This window comes from Sebastes umbrosus, chromosome 20, assembly GCF_015220745.1.
Source record: "Sebastes umbrosus isolate fSebUmb1 chromosome 20, fSebUmb1.pri, whole genome shotgun sequence".
NCBI lineage: Eukaryota > Metazoa > Chordata > Actinopteri > Perciformes > Sebastidae > Sebastes > Sebastes umbrosus.
This window is the reverse complement of record NC_051288.1, coordinates 14,235,691-14,252,220: the sequence shown is the minus strand read 5'-3', so window position 1 is coordinate 14,252,220 and position 16,530 is coordinate 14,235,691. Positions and strand designations below refer to the sequence as shown.

The window sequence follows — 16,530 nt, the reverse complement described above, 5'->3', positions numbered from 1 at the left end:
AAATTTTCCCAGCTGCTTCTTTTTTTAAATTATGCAAAAGGGGATTTTAAGTACGCACTTCATGGCTACATACATGATATTGCGCTAAAACACTGAGGCTAAAGCTAATAGCTCTGCGTAAAAAAGTCAGACAGTCTGAAAGCTTCCAGGATGGCCTTCCAAACAGTGTGGAAATACTACACAGTGGATGTGCTTGTCGTGAAGGGGGCTTTTTTTTTTTTTCATATGACCTGTAACCCCAACTACTGTAGGTCAGTCTTGGCCTTGGAAGTAATTATCAGTTAGCACTATAGGTAGTAAGCTTAGCCAGACATGCTGATATTTGCAGCTTACTTTAGAGCATATAAACGCACAGTTTCATCCATTCCTCACACTTCTGCTCTTGTGTTTTTTGGTTTTGGAAAGATAAAAAAAAAAGACACCAACATCCAAACTCTTTCAATGCAGATGTATCACTCTCAAGGCCCTGACACGCCAAGCATCCGTAGGCCTAGTTTTTTGGTTTGTCCCGTTCTGTCGGCTCTAGTTTGTCTGTGTTTGAGGTTTTTCGGATGACTCAGCAATTTGTTGAATTGAGAGAAATCACTCTGATTGGCGGTTCAGCTCAAACGAATCAGTGCACGAGAAGAGAAACCGAAGGGAGGAAAGCAAGAGTAAAGTCAAGAGGAAAAAACACTGAAGGCTCTTTGTCATTTTTCATTTTTATCTCATCTGATCATTCCAATACACGGATAATTTCACCACGACATGGCCATCTGGAATGAAGCTAAGTGGTGAAAGAGAGTGGTGTGAAAGTGGTCGGCAAATGCCCGCTTTGTGGCATCTACGTATCATAACAACATTTTGTATATCATCAGTCCTCGGTCGTCCTGTTTCCCTTATTGAATGACGAATGCAGACTACCGCCACCTGCTGGTTTGGAGAGTTATTTCATCTCACGCAGGCGCATAACGTACGTGCTAACTGGCCGTCGGCCGTGGTCTTAGCGGTGTGTTTGGGTGCAACTTGTCGGCCAAAACAAAGGCGACATGAGGCGACGAGACAGGCGGCCTTCGTCGCCGCTAGTTCTCTGATGTTGGTGTGTCCCCAGCTTTACAGAGAAGTCCCACTGGAAGCGAACAAATCAAATTTCACCCTCATTTGCATAAAATTGAAAATGTTCAACTTTCAACCCCTCCCTTTTGTCGAACCGCTGGTCAGTCCCGCAACGCCGCACCTTGCAAATCGATTCGCTCATGTCCCATAGAAAATGAATGGGGGCAAACTTCTTATCGTGCTGCTTTCAGTGAGTCTTCTGCTTGAGGCATGTGGGGAAATCCAAAGCTCGACAGACCTGCCATGCCTTACAGTTGCTAAGCTACGATTGGACAATCGCTGCTCGGGGGGGAGGGGTTTAGCAAATGGTCAATTTAGGTCGGTCTTATTTATGACTGCCACTTTGGTGCTTGATTAATTGAAAAAAGTGTAGTTGTTTGAGATAGTAAAGTGTTTGATGCAACTGTATGAACAGAAGTGAAAGAAACAAGCACAAGGGCAGAAGTGTTAGAAGTCAGTGGGGGGCACAGATGGTGATCTATCAAAAATGACTCACAGTATGAGCGGATGGATGGCTTATTGGCGTTGTCCTTCTATTTGTGGCAATGGACAACTTAGTAGAGAGCCCGTTAAGTAAATGTAAAATACTGGCCAAAATCTGCAGAAAAAAAATAAAACTTAGATCACAGTAGTCTTTATTTATAAGCAATGCCCATCAAGCCTGATTCAGTTTTCAAAAGTCTTAAAAGGTAGTCTGCAGAAGTCAGCGGTCGGCATTCATTCTGCGCAGTTTGGCGGGCAGGTTGTCCTCTGGCCGACTCCCCATCAAGGGGATCTGAACTGGGGTTGGTGTTGTGATGGTGCTAATGGCTGCTGGCAGTCTGTGTTTCTCCAGCTCGCCCTCCTCGACATCTCCATCCAAAGACAGCAGCTGGACCTGCTCCTCCAGCTGTCCCTGCCTCACTACCGGGATGGAGCTGGACCTCAGCCTCTGAATACTAAGCGGAAGGTCTCCTACGCTGGCGGCCTTCCCCCCAGGCAAGGCTGGCCCCGTCTTCAGTCCCCTCCACATGAGCTCCTCCCTGGTGGAGCTCATGCGTTGGAGTTTGCTGGGCCGCCTGGAGGATTGGTCCTCTGCGTGATCTGCATAGTCAGCTGACAGGAGCCTTTCCCTGCGGCCTCCGCGGCCACCGTTACCCAGCTGAGGGGAGGAGGGGGTGGGCGCAACAGAGACAGAGTTGGGCGACGTCAACGAGGACTTCTCCTCCTGCTCTTTGACGCTGTAGGGAGGCGTATTGACCGCAAAGTTGTTGTGGAACTGGGAGTAGTCGACTCTGAAGAAGCCCTCCTCCAGCGACATGACGGGGAGGAAACGATGGCCCCACAAGACTTCATCTTCGGTGTAAGATGTCCTCGCCTGGCATGTCATACCTACGATGGAGAGAAGAGACGTGAAATATTTCAAATACTGACAAGAAAAAGACAAAAAGCACTGTAACATTACAAAGAAGACTGTTGAAAGTGGTCTATCAAATAAAAATGGACAGACAGTCAGGCAGGGAACAGAAATGAAATGTGGAGAATTGCTTCAGGGAAAAGACAGACTGAGATATGAAGAATATGACACAGACGGAGAGGAGCTTGTGCCATTGAATAATTAAAGACCCTGAAAATTAAACATTCCGTCAAATATTTTACTTCATGTTACTGAGAAATGCTCTATGCCACAGCGTAAAGGATGATGAAATAATGATTAGGAAATGGGAAGTGTATTCAAAGATGAAAGAGGGGGAAAAAATATATAATAATAAAATAGTAATTAGCTCTAACCAGTGGTTTCCACGATGCCCTCTAGGATGACAACAATCTCAAACTGCTCGTTCATGAGCGAGCGCTGCGACAGATCAAAGAACGGGCTCTTGGTGTTGATCTCATGGCAGATGGTTAGAGGCGACACCAAGAAGAGCTGGTCCGCCCCCGTCCCAAAACCCACGTCCAGCTCACACTGATCCAGGGGCAGGAACTCGCCCTCTGGGGTCTGCCGCGACTGGAAACACAAATGATCAGGACATTTAACGTTTACATTTTTATTTTAAGAGTGATAATTCAGGATCATTTTCAACTTTCTCCTCCACAATGGGGTCAGAGCAAGCAAATAATAACATAATTTAACCACCACTGAATGCTTAATGATGAATTTAAATACCACTGAATTTATAGCACTGAAATATTTAACTTTAAAAAAAACATCTTTCTAAATGTATATGGTTTAAATGATCCTCTTTGAAAATACTAGTAGTTATTTTAAATAAAAAACTTTTGATTTTTGATGAAGTTTGAATTTTTTTATATAGAAATCTGGTGTCTGAATTTAACCCGTACAATTTCAGCAACTTTTTTTCACCTCACCTGAATTTTAAGATCATAATTTGACTGACTGAACCAAAGCAACTTAAATATTATGGATATTGGGCACTTAAATTATTTTTTTAATTTGGATTTGGGAACACAAAAGAACTGCACCATTTAAAAATGACATACTGAGAGGGAAATTCAAACCACATAAATTCAGATAGATGATTAAATATTTCAATGCTATAAATTAAATGGTATTTAAAAGAATAGTTTGACATCTTGGGAATTAAGGCTGGGCGATACAGCTAAAATCTTCTATCAGGATATAACTCACTTCATATCTCGATAGCACCGATCCGACTTTTTCAGTCCCGATACCGATAGCGATATCTGGTCTTTGGGTATTGGCCGATACAGAGTACCGATCTGGTACCAGTGTTTCATTAACAAGCTGTATGCCTCACTGTGTGGAAGACATTTTTAGATCGTTTTGATGGTATATATCATCATAATGCACAGCCCTTTTGGGAAATATGGTTATTCACTGTCTTGTATAGAGAAAAAGACAAAAAGATCAATACCACTCTCTTTAAATCTTCTCATCCAACTCTTGGTAAGAAAGCGAATAAGAGTATTTCCCAAAATGTTGATTCATTATTGGGCTTCTTATGAAACCGTCTGATAGGAATAGCAGGTGTTCATGATGCACAAGATGAAAAGGAGAGCAAATGGAATCCCTCCAAAATTCAAGGCACGTCTTTGTTGTTGTGCAAAAAGATGACTGTGTGTGCAGTCTGCAAGGCCACATGGCCAGTTTTGTTGGATAATATGTGTGCATGTATTTGTTGCAGGTTTAACCCTGATGGGAATGTAAGTGAAGCTGTGTTAAGGGTTCAGTGAAATTGCTTTTGAGAAGACAATTTTCCTCCGTGATTAGACATAGTTCCACATGAAATAGGATGTTGGGGTTGGAGTTAAAGTGTGGAGGGAGTTAATTTTAGAGCACAAAAGCAGACGGAAAAAGCCTCCAAACTATAGTTGTGGAGGATCGCTTCCATCATCCCCAATAAGGGGGGAAGAAGAGGGGCATGCTTTTGTTCTTAGCCTCAGGCTTTTTGTGGATGTTGCTGCAAAATGAAGTCATGTAAATGCACACCTCTGACCTGCTGCTTTTGTTTGACTGAGCAGACCTGCATGTTTTGTAAAATGGAAATGGGCGGCTGAATCTCCCCAAAAAATCTATGATGACATTTAACAGGATGGAATATTTATTTGCCTCGGAGACTTGGGTTAGTCAACAATAAAATCTTGACAGAGACATGGATGGATTTTGATGTAAAAATACACAGAAATGAATATTTTCACATATTTTTGGCATGATAGACGGCAGAACACCTAGGAGAGGGAACAAAACTAAAAAGGTGTTCTTAGGAACTTGATGTTGTTCTCGGTATGCACTTACTGTTAGACGTGCTGGGTAAAAGTAAGAATGTGGTCAGTGATCTCCCACATCTCTGTCAGACATCATGAGCATTGGTAACATTTATAGTTCGAGACACTAATCTTTTACTCTCATTTCCAGCACATTAGAGCACTTTAAAACTCTCCGCGGTAGCCTGGCCTCTAAGAAAAGCGTCATTAGATTATGGAAAAGACACTAGTGCTCGCTCTTGGGAAACTAAGCTCAATCAAATAAAGTACTCTTTTAGCTGTTAAATTAAAACATGGAATTAGGGAGAAGGCTCGAACTTCTCTATGAGCTTATAAAACCTCTTTTCCTGTCAATTGCAAGCCTCTTACTCCAGCTGATGCGTCAGGAGTGAATGATTTACAAAGGAAAAGATGTTTGTTGCATCCAGAGGGCAAAAAAAAAAAAAAGAAACCTGCTCCAACCCATTTGAATTCCACCGTCAACATGAGTCAATAAAAAAGCAAAAGAAATTGCACATTTATAACCTATCCTGTTATGCTCAATTCGAATAGCTCTCCCTGCCGCCTCATGTTAACTTGTATGCAGCGAAGCCTCCCTGGCCCTTTGAGTGAGGAGCCACTCGGTCCACAGATGGCAAACAAACTGTCAATTTGTATTCACAGTGATGTTGAGGACAGAAGGGTGTGACATTTCACAAGAAGACGTCTGTGCCCACAGATCCCTGGCTGGGTGAGGGAAAGTGTCACCCATCACGCTGTATCAGTGATGGGTGCTCCCTGAATACGCAGGCAGTCTACTGAATTTAAATCAAAATGAAACTCAGAAAGCCGGAAAGGCGGATGTTTTGCAAAACAGAACAATGTTGAAATGTGTGGACGCCTGGGGAAAAAAATTAAAATGAAGAAAAGAAAAGCTGTACATTTAAAAAAATAAAAAAAAAAAAAAAAAAAGCCACACCACTTGCCTGTCCTGCATGATATATATTATATATTATTTTAATATATTAAATAAATCCATCCATTATCAGTAACAGCTTATCCTATTAAGGGTCGCGGGCCCAATGTCATCGATCCCAGCTGACATTGGGCGAAGGTCGCCAGACTATCACAGGGCTGACACATAGAGACAGACAACCAGTCACGCTCACATTCACACCTACCTTTTGTAATGAATAAGATTATTCATCTAGGCATTTCCCACAGAAAAAGGTTTAGAAGATGCAGCGTGAATGCCAATGCAGGGGTTTTGGATCTGAATCTATGCCTATAGCGTTGAAAAAATAGTTTGTCATTTTGGGAAATATACTTATTTGTTTTCCACCTACCAGCACCTTTAAAGCTCATTAATTAACACGTTTTATCTTGTTTAAAGGAACAGTGTGTAGGATTTAGCGACATCTAGTGGTGAGGTGACCTCTCCCGCACGCAAATGACCCTTTCTGGAGCCAGTTGTTGTAAGAGTAGCGTAGGTCATTTGGAGAATAGCAGAACCAGAGCGTGTGTGTACGTGGGAAGTGAGTGGTGAAGCAAGAGAGAGAGAGAAAGCGGCGGCGAATGTTTGTGAGCGAACAAGTGAGTTTAGCTCTGAGAATATCAATTGAATGTACAGTAGAAGTTGCAGTTTGTGCAGAAATAAATGATGCGGCTCCTCAAAACCAACAGAAGTTTCCCGTGTCTTGTTTCCCGGCGGCTGAGTGGAGTGACGGGGGTCAACACCGGAGCGAGTAACGTTATCGACTCCGGCCCAAGCAGGAAAAGTTAACACAGTGTTTGGTTTGTCTGTTCTGGGCTACTGTAGAAACATGGCGGCTGGCTCCGTGAAGAGGACCCACTCCCTATGAGATAAACGGCTCATTCTAAGGTTACGAAAACACAACAATTCTCATTTTCAGGTGATAATACACTAAAGAAAACATACTTATTAATATTATATTCCATTTCTACCAATAGATCACCCTTTTTGTTACACACTGTTGCTTTAATACACACACAAAAATATTTTGCTATCTTCGGACAGTTTTATGAATAGATTTGTGAATTGATACTCCTTTCCGTTTGATATTTTGATATAATTGTACTTTGCATGCAGTTAATTAATCAGCTTCCTGCAGCCTCCTGCAGCATCAGGCAAACATGACATTTAAAAACAAGTGTAATACTTTTGCAATTGATTTTTCCATATTGCTGTTGATCTCCGCTTCTGGAAAAAAGCTTCCTCCGTCTCCTATAAGTGGGAGGAGCACATGAAATCATTTTAAAAGCCTGTCAAGATTGTATATTAATTTATTTATTTCATTTAAAAATGTAAATTGTCACTTAGATACTGCAGGCAGGTGTCCCATTTGTCAGCAACGCTCATACAAGTCAGTGAGATTGGAAACCAATTGCCTGGGAAGTCACATTTGAGCCAATTCTAGTCGTGGAAGTGAAGCTGCTGTTTTTTCACATACTGTTTGTAGCTCCTTTGCAACATAATTATACCTCTGCCAAGGAGGTAGAAACCTGCTCAAAACCGAATGGTTTTAACAAGGTGAAAGCTTTGTGTGTTCTCTTACTGCCGCTAAACAGTTAGTGCCACGAGGGGGAAATTAATGGCCCTTGGAAGAGGACCTGATATAGAGGGAGTGCTTAATTTACCGAGCCACCTGAGATTGAGGTTGAGTGGAAGCAGGCCCTCTCCCTGGTGACTCACTTCCTCCTCAGTGACAGTGTGTGTGCAGGTGTGTGTATGCATAAACACTGACAGTGAAAGTTAGGAAGAAGCTTGTGTGTGTGGACGTTGCTCCTTATAATGCAACTGTGCATTTGTGTGTCCAGCTGGAAGCTTTGAGCTGGACATCAAACGCAACGCTCACAGTTGAGCTGCCATTCCTGATCTTTCGACAGCACCATTAAAGCCAATCCAACTGTCTTTCTCTTTGTGTCTTCTCCTCTCTTTCTCCTCCTCTCTCTCTGCTCGTCCTACAGCGTTACACAGTGGCAGATGTGGCGAGTCGTGTCCGCCTGCCTGTCTAGCTAAACGCCTGTCTATCTGCCACAACTAGCCCTTATCACTTATCTCCTGCTGTGGACCAAGCTACTGAGACGAGCGTCTGTTGACATTGACGAGCACCACCCAGCTGTCCCTCTCTCGCTCTGTTCCTCCGTCTTTTTTGTGTTGTATTTGAGCATTTTTTCCTATCAGTGTGTTTCCTCCATGCACTGCTGGCATACCACACACAAACAATGTTCCTTTACATCAAAATCTTATTCTGCCAGAGCTGCAGGGGTCAGCGCACCACTGCATTCTATTGATTTATTAATGAAAGCTGCATTAATATTAATTGAAATTCAAGGACAGTTATCTTTTTGAGTTAATATGCATTATGGATGAAGAGAAATGCACAGTTCTGCCAAGGAATAATGTTTCCGCTCATAATTAAATTTGTTATCCAAGTCACAAATTGCAGTGTGGGCTCTACCAACTCCGTGACTTTTGATACCAAATTTAAGAAGTTTAACTGAAATAAAAATAGCATCTAATGAAATATAACTCAGAAGACCGGGTCTTCTTCGTTCAGTTCTTTTAGTGTGAGTACATCCATGTTAATTTTGTCAATATGTGCCTTTAATTTTTTTAAATAAAATATTTCCTAGTAGGTATCCATTAATAGAAAGTTCTTGCACTCCAAAAGGTCTTCCCACACACTATCACTCATGTTATAGAGTTGTGAAGTGGGAGAAACTATTGTGGGCGCCGCTGGTTCCGGATGTAAAAGTCATTTTTCATTTCTCCCATAGACGTCTTTTTTTTATCTTACCAAAGATTAAAAACTGTGTTAGAAAATATATGGTTCGGGTTCTGCACTCCCATGGTGCATTTTTGCAAGAAATATTGAATAAAGAATAAAAATAATAATGAAGAAAGAATACTGACAACACAATCTGCAGCTTAAATCAATTTACTATTGGGTTCTGGGTCAATTTTAGATTAGTTCAGCAACTATTGAACTTTACGACTAAGTGTTTTTGAATTTGCTACCGCTCAGATTGATGCCTCTGACTGGCTTCTTCTCCATTGCAACAGTGGCCGAGGCTCACAGGTATTGTTGTATTTAGACCTGTCCACCATGCCAAACCATAGATAGACTGTATACAATATAAGAAGTGGACGTAGTCACCGTGACGTCACCCATTGGTTTGTGGACTACGGTTTTGAAGCCTCAAGTTCGGCATTTTGGCCGTCGCCATCTTGTTTTTTTGCAACCAGAAGTGAAATGAGAGGGTGGAGCAAAGCACAACTGAACGCTGACTAAGACATGTTAGGCGACCAAAATCTTCCAATGAACTTTCATGAACAGAAAACACACTGTGAAGTGGTTACATTTCTGAGCTGAAAACACAGTAGTGACCTGTCAATCACAAGGTAGCCACGTCCTAAAGCATACCCTGCTTTATGGTCTACATGACTCTAAATGAGACCATAATTTACTAAATGAACATCATGCTGTATTGAAGAAGACTTGAAACTAGTGATTGAGACCATAAACTCATGTTTACAATGTTTACTGAGGTAATAAATCAAGTGAGAAGTAGGGTCATTTTCTCATAGACTTCAATACAATCTGACTTCTTTTTGCAACCAGAGGAGTCGCCCCCTGCTGGCTATTAGAAAGAATGCAAGTTTAAGGCACTTCTGTACTGGCTTCACTTTTCGAAATAATTCAGACTCCATAACATTGAGGAAAGAATATTTCATTAAACTTGGCAATGTCAAGGCTGACACTGTTGTTGATTGCCAATGGAAACATACTGCCAATGTGAGTCTTTAGAGTCTTCTATCACTGCTTCCTGAATCATTATGAAAAAGTGTGAACAAAATAAAGTTGAAAAGAGTTAAAATACTGCACCAAAATATGCTTATGTAAGTTAATTATTACATACACACCATGTATTTTAGGCAGTTTCCCTGGATAGGTTTGCTGCTTTAACAGCAGTAAATAACCTGAGTGCTAATCAAGAATGTAACCAACTTTCTCCAGGTATCCAGGTCCCATAAGAATTTACGACCCCTGCCTCTCCCTGTAGATAGATTGCAGTTGCTCGTTCACAGTGCGTTTACACAGCTCCGTCATTAGGATTTACTGCAGCATGTCTCATTTCTCCAGTCAGCTTTGTGGGCAACCCATTTGACAGTGACCTTGAGCTGTGCATTACCTGAACACTAGCCATGGCATTGTTTCCACGGTGCAGATATAGTACTATGGGGTGATGTGGAGTAATTTTACTGCACAATAGCCCACTGTATGGTCTGACACCACAGTGTCGCAGCTTTATGGGCTCTAAAACATCACTGTCTGTTAACATAAAAGACACATTAGAATACTGCATCTATTCAGCAGCAAGGTGTCCTGCACACTCTTAACGAAAGAAATAGAGGTTTGACCTTAAAGTAAGGTATTAATAGTATCCAAGAAAATCCATGAAACATGTGTATAAAAGTGAGCTCACAAAGCACGTTTTTACCGTTGTCCTCCGGGCATGATTAATGGAACATGAACGTGATGCTTTTTAGCAGCCAATTAGCAAAGTCCTGGATGTCTGACCTTCCGCCAATACACGAATAACTGTGGCTTTAAAAGATGATTTAATGAAAGATCATCGTTTACTGGCAGAAATCCCAGATCAGGATCGTTACATAAATCTAAACCGATCGTTGAAAGAAAGCCAAGGTGTGTTGAACTCAAAAATCTGAAAAACAGATGGGTGAGAAGAACACTTAGACATTCACTTTTGCAGTTATTACATTACTCTCAGGCACGTTCATTTACTTCTTTTTTTTCTAAAAGACCTTGGCGGTAAAGGCAAGATTGAGTGAGGTGCAGTGTAGCCAAAGTACAGGTGATGTATCTACTCTGCAACAGTACTGCAGCAGCTTGTTCTGCTTTTTTAATTTTACCTGCTCACACTGGGAGTTTTCCACTTTCCCACTGGGCCTTAAGGTATCAAATAAAGACAATAAGTGATACCAACAATTCTTTAATAATAATAAATCTGTAGTGGCTCCATGTGCTGTAAAAACAGGTAATTCTACTAAGGCAATATCCGTAATATTGGCACACAAGGTCAAACCTGACAGCCTGCCCCATGGGTGAATATCCTGCTGCTTTCACTCTGTTTGAAATAACCACCATAGACAACTATTAAAGAATATTAAACTCTCTCAATATGACTATTGGTCTCTGTAGAGGGAGAAAAGTTGATGATATAGCATTTGTGCCTCTGTGATGCTGTGTTGATTAACTGCAATTAATTTTATTTTACTTCAGAGGCTGTTAATTAAAGGGGAAATGATAATGAAATGGAATAAAACTCTTTGCAGAGAAAGCTGGAACATTAGCGATAATAAGTTATTGAGTCGTGGCTTTTAATGTGTTAAACTTCTCTTTTTCTCTAATGGATGCTTTTACTCTGATCAAATGAAAAATGACTTAAACGGTATCATAAGCCTGGGAAAAATCTGAGCGCAACTCAAAAAAAAAGCATTAAGTATAACAACATTAACATACTGGGAGCTTTCTGGTGGCTCTCCCTCGAGGTTCAGAGAGTAAACTGTCACTTGAGATCACCACGCTGCTCCGCGGAGACGACCAAAGCACGACTAACTCTCCCTGTCACAACAAAGCACCGCTGTCCTTTAGATATCTGCTGATGTTTGGACTGGAGGAAAGTAGATTTCTTGTATGAGACATTCCTGCTACAGTGAGAAAACGTGCACATAAGACACACAACTGTTAAAAAAAAATCAGCTTCTGATCAAAGTATATGTGATGGATTATTGTGGTGCATGGGATTTAGACATGGTAGAAAATAGGGATGAGAAAAAATAGATTCTTTCTTTTTTTTTACAATTTTGAAATTGATTTTTTAATGCCAGAATCGATATATTTGCCTTCTTTTGAGTCTATGCAGAGGTAGAAGGAAGTTAACACTTTTATTGTTGTAGTCAGAGTAACGTGACGCCATATTCGTTCCGTATCCGTCACCAAAACAAACCGCAGCCGGCTTTAGTGAGCCAAAAAGACAAAGCAGAGAACGGCGGAGGGTCCGCGTGGATACAACCTGCACCCTCACATATTAAATCCAGAGTGGTAAACACTACACATACAGTAAAGTATGGAAACACTTTGAGTTTCACACATTGCCAGGGAAAGCAGAGCTAGACATCATGGCTAAAGCTCCATGCTAACTCTGTCATAGACAGGAAACGTTATCGTAACGTACGGTCAAGCCAGCCGTCACTCTCCTCTCCGTGGTCAAATCGGCTGACGCTACAACTGTAGAGCACCCATATACTGACATTTATGTTAAATGCATTCAAATGGCCCTGATGGAGCTGAACATGGATGTTTAAAGAGAACAGAGCTGACGGGAGAACAAGCGTCGGACTTGGCGAAGTTAGCAGACGTAGACACGTGTGACTATGTCCGGTTTTCAAAATAAGGTGTTAACAAAAGGAACTGTACATACAAAATACATATATGGAAATAAGATTTATTGAATTATATTCACCAGAAGTTTAAAACATGTCCCTTATATATTAGGAGATACCACTAATTTGTGAGGGAAATGTCTTAATAAATAATGCCCGACAGTGACGGATATATTTGACTTCAGGACATCTCAGACTACATACATCATCAAAAAATCAAACATTATTACTATATAAATTTAGATGTTTTCCAAAGTAAAAGTCCCTAGAAGTGTATGATTCAACTTTTTCCCCATGGTCTAGTGTTAAAAGAAAGTTAACAAAAATCGCAATAAAGCATAATATCGAATCGCAATACTTGTAGAATCGCAATAATACAATTAAATATTGCAATACATATCGAATCGGCACTCAAGTGTCATGATATTATCTAATCGGGGGATCGGTGAATCGCTCAGCCCGAGTAGACAACAAGTGCTGACCAGCCATAAATTCTGCAGAGAGCGAAAATATTGTCGAGACCTCAGAAACACATTTGGTGAAAAAACAATCAGGTGTGATTTTAGAAACTGCAGTGATTGACACTGCAGTTTCTTTTAGCTGTGAAGTTGACACACTTTTGTTTTATATCCTAGCAGCAGCTGCCTCAGCTCTTTTCATCCTCCATCAGGATTCCTCCAGCTCTGAAACCAGCATACACTTCATACATCACCGTCCAGTCTCAGTTCTTCGGATGGCATTTTTTGTCTTAAGGCAAGACTGACCTCAAGAAAACGTCTTTAGCACATTGAGGCCCACTCAGTAAAGGAATTGGTTCAATTGATCTTTCAGTCAATAAGCCCACCTACTGTCCCCCAGGGGCCCATTCATCTCATCTGTGTACAGTCGTACCAGGCACACACCAGAAACACAACACTCCCAGGACAAATCCTGCTACTAGAGTAACGTTAGGGTGACCGGGTGTCCCATTTTACAAGGGACTGCACAGCATTTTTATCCCAGTTGTTGTTGTTGTCCCACATATTGAGACGATGTCCCACATTTTCATTGGCTCTAGGACAGAAGCTTTTCTAAAAATCTGGCTTTTATCCAATGACTGTGAAGAAAGCAGAGAAACGCTGTCATCACAGGGGCTGTGTTTGCTGTCAAACTGCACACACAGTGGGTCAAGTGCAGGTTGACCTGTCACCGTCTTTGCTACGCTATGTCCAACGGGGCATAAACTATGCAGATTTAGGCGGAATATGATGGAAACTACCACAAAGAAAAGGAAATGCAACTACAAAGACTACATACAAGTGGGTTAAACCGGTGTAAGGCGATTTCTCAGAGAGTTTTTTTATGAAATTTGCCAGTTATTTTTCAATTTCACACGGGGGGGGGATACGACATGAAGAGACACAGGACATGTGAGTCAAAAAGAGATGTGTGCTGATCTATGGACGCTTTCGGGCAAAGCATAGAGATGTCACGAAGTAAAGGACAGAATAGAAATGTTTATTTTTTAGTTAGATAGACATAATATCAAAATTTTGGACTACATCTCAGCCTTGGCAACGTGTCCCACATTGTCCCACACAAACATACTATTTGTCCCACATTTGATTTGTTGCTGCTCATTAAAATAGCCCTAAGAGGCCTCATATTAAAACCAAAGCTTCTGCAAATCACAGAGACCCCTCAGGGAATGCCATCAATTGTGGAGATGAATGGGAAATTCAACGCATGACTTGGAAAGCACTCATAAAACACAATGAGTGTTAAGCAGAGACGTCTCTGGTTAGCTGGCCTTACAGCTGCAAAGCCACTACCGATGTTTTGTTGTTGTTTGTTTTGTTTTTTCTTCTTCCTGTTTGTTTGTTTTTTTTTCTTTTCTCTTTCTGTAGCTAGCTGTGGTTGTCTGTGCAGGGAATTGAATTAAGAGTATTTAAGGAGCAGATTGTAATGTGCATGCTGTAGTTGTCTCTGTGCACTCATTGCTGTCTTCATTTCTGCATCTGTGTTCCCCCCCCCCCCCTCCTATAGCTGAAAGTGTTTACTGTTGAAATGTGACCAGCTGTGGTTTGTCTATGCAGGGATGAAGGAACAGTACAAAGCTGTACATTTCAGCGACAGTATAATAATGTTAATTTTACAGTAACATAAAGGCAACCCTGCTGCCAGTTCTTCACTGTTATTTTACTGGGAAATTCTTAACAGTGTAGTCTCAGCCTTGATAGTGGCATTTCAAGGAGGCTCACTGCAGCAAAAGTGTGCCAACACTTTTATTTATAGTGGACATATTGCTGCACCTTTTACTGTGTCACCTTACCTTGATGAGTTTGCACCTGATCTGCGCAGACACCATGTGGCTGTTCCTCAGGTTCCCCACCCGGAACATGAGGCACAACTTCCCATCCCTCTGCGAGATCACCGAGTCCTGGCTGAACATCAGCGTCTCTGCGCGCTTCTTCGGCTGCGACATCTTGATGAACATGCAGCCGATGAGGAACGCGTCCACGATGGAGCCCAGCAGCGACTGGAACAAGAAGAGGATGATGCCCTCGGGACACTTCTCTGTAATGTACCGATAGCCGTATCCGATGGTCGACTCCGTCTCGATGAAGAAGAGAAACGCGGAGGGAAAGTTGTAAACGTTGGCGACGCACGGCGTGTAGGACTTGTCGTGTCCGCCGCTTTGTCTCAGGTCGCCGCGGATGAAGGCGATCACCCACCACATCGAAGCCATGACCAGCCACGCCACCGTGTACGTGAGGATGAAGATGAGCAGGTTCCAGCGCCACTTGAGATCCACCAGCGTGGTGAAGAGGTCGGAGATGTAGCGGCTGGTCTCTCCGCCAAGGTTACCGTGCTGCACGTTGCACCGGCCGTTCTTCTCCACGAACCGCTGCCGCTTCCTCTTCGCAGGTGCGGAGGAGAAAGAAGAAGTCATGCCCTGGTTGGTGTTCACCACCTGGTAGTCCTCGCCGAATTTCCTCCGTAAGGCTGACATTGCATAAACACTTGTGCAGAATCAGGCTCTTTTACGCACGTTTGGTACTACCCCCCCACCCTGGCCAAAACCATGCATCAGTGCGCGCCTCGCATCCTCCTGTGAGGTTGGAGATGCGCCTCTCCTCTCCTCCTGTAAAATTAATCCCGAAATGAGCAGAGATTCATTCAACTTGCTGCAACTTTTTTTGTTCAGGTCTCATCCGTGGAGGAAAAAAAACATTTTAAATGCATTCATATAGAGCTCGATTCAAAGGCTGTGTGTCCTCCTCTTTTACGCACGTTTGGTACTACCCCCCCCCCACACACCTGGCCAAAACCATGCGCATCAGTGGGCGGCTCGCATCCTGTGAGGTTGGAGATGCTGTGAGGTGGAGATGCGCCTCTGTGTGAGGGTGGAGATGCTGTGAGGGTGGAAATGCGCCTCTCTGTGAGGGTGGAGATGCTGTGAGGGTAGAGATGCGCCTCTCTGTGAGTTGGAGATGCTGTGAGGTGGAGATGCACCTCTCTGTGAGGTTGGAGATGCGCCTCTCTGTGAGGTTGGAGATGCGCCTCTCTGTGAGGTTGGAGATGAGCCTCACTGTGAGGTTGGAGATGAGGTGGAGATGCGCCTCTCTGTGAGGTTGGAGATGGAGGTTGGAGATGAGTTTGGGGATGCGCTTCTCTGTGAGGTTGGAGATGGAGGTTGGAGATGAGGTTGGAGATGCGCCTCTCTGTGAGGTGGAGATGAGGTTGGAGATGCGCCTCTCTATGAGGTGGAGATTCACCTCTCTGTGAGGTTGGAGATGCGCCTCTCTGTGAGGTTGGAGATGAGGTGGAGATGCGCCTCTCTGTGAGGTTGGAGATGGAGGTTGGAGATGAGGTTGGAGATGCGCCTCTCTATGAGGTGGAGATTCACCTCTCTGTGAGGTTGGAGATGCGCCTCTCTGTGAGGTTGGAGATGAGGTGGAGATGCGCCTCTCTGTGAGGTTGGAGATGGAGGTTGGAGATGAGGTTGGAGATGCGCCTCTCTGTGAGGTTGGAGATGCGCCTCTCTGTGAGGTGGAGATGAGGTTGGAGATGCGCCTCTCTGTGAGGTTGGAGATGAGGTTGGAGATGCGCCTCTCTGTGAGGTTGGAGATGCGCCTCTCTGTGAGGTTGGAGATGAGGTTGGAGATGCGCCTCTCTGTGAGGTTGGAGATGAGGTTGGAGATGCGCCTCTCTGTGAGGTGGAGATGAGGTTGGAGATGCGCCTCTCTGTGAGGTTG

The 16,530-nt window shown here is 42.9% G+C and overlaps 1 protein-coding gene across 1 annotated transcript; it reads right to left on the bottom strand.

Moving 5' to 3' along the window:
* Positions 1-872: 872 nt before the first annotated feature.
* LOC119480048 (G protein-activated inward rectifier potassium channel 1-like) lies at positions 873-15,558 on the bottom strand. The gene is made up of 3 exons (XM_037756126.1): positions 14,604-15,558; positions 2,866-3,082; positions 873-2,466 (listed from the first exon to the last, which is right to left on the bottom strand). Exons 1-3 carry the CDS (start codon positions 15,282-15,284, stop codon positions 1,799-1,801), a joined length of 1,566 nt encoding a protein of 521 aa, XP_037612054.1. The 5' UTR covers positions 15,285-15,558; the 3' UTR covers positions 873-1,798.
* Between the last annotated feature and the right edge of the window lie 972 nt (positions 15,559-16,530).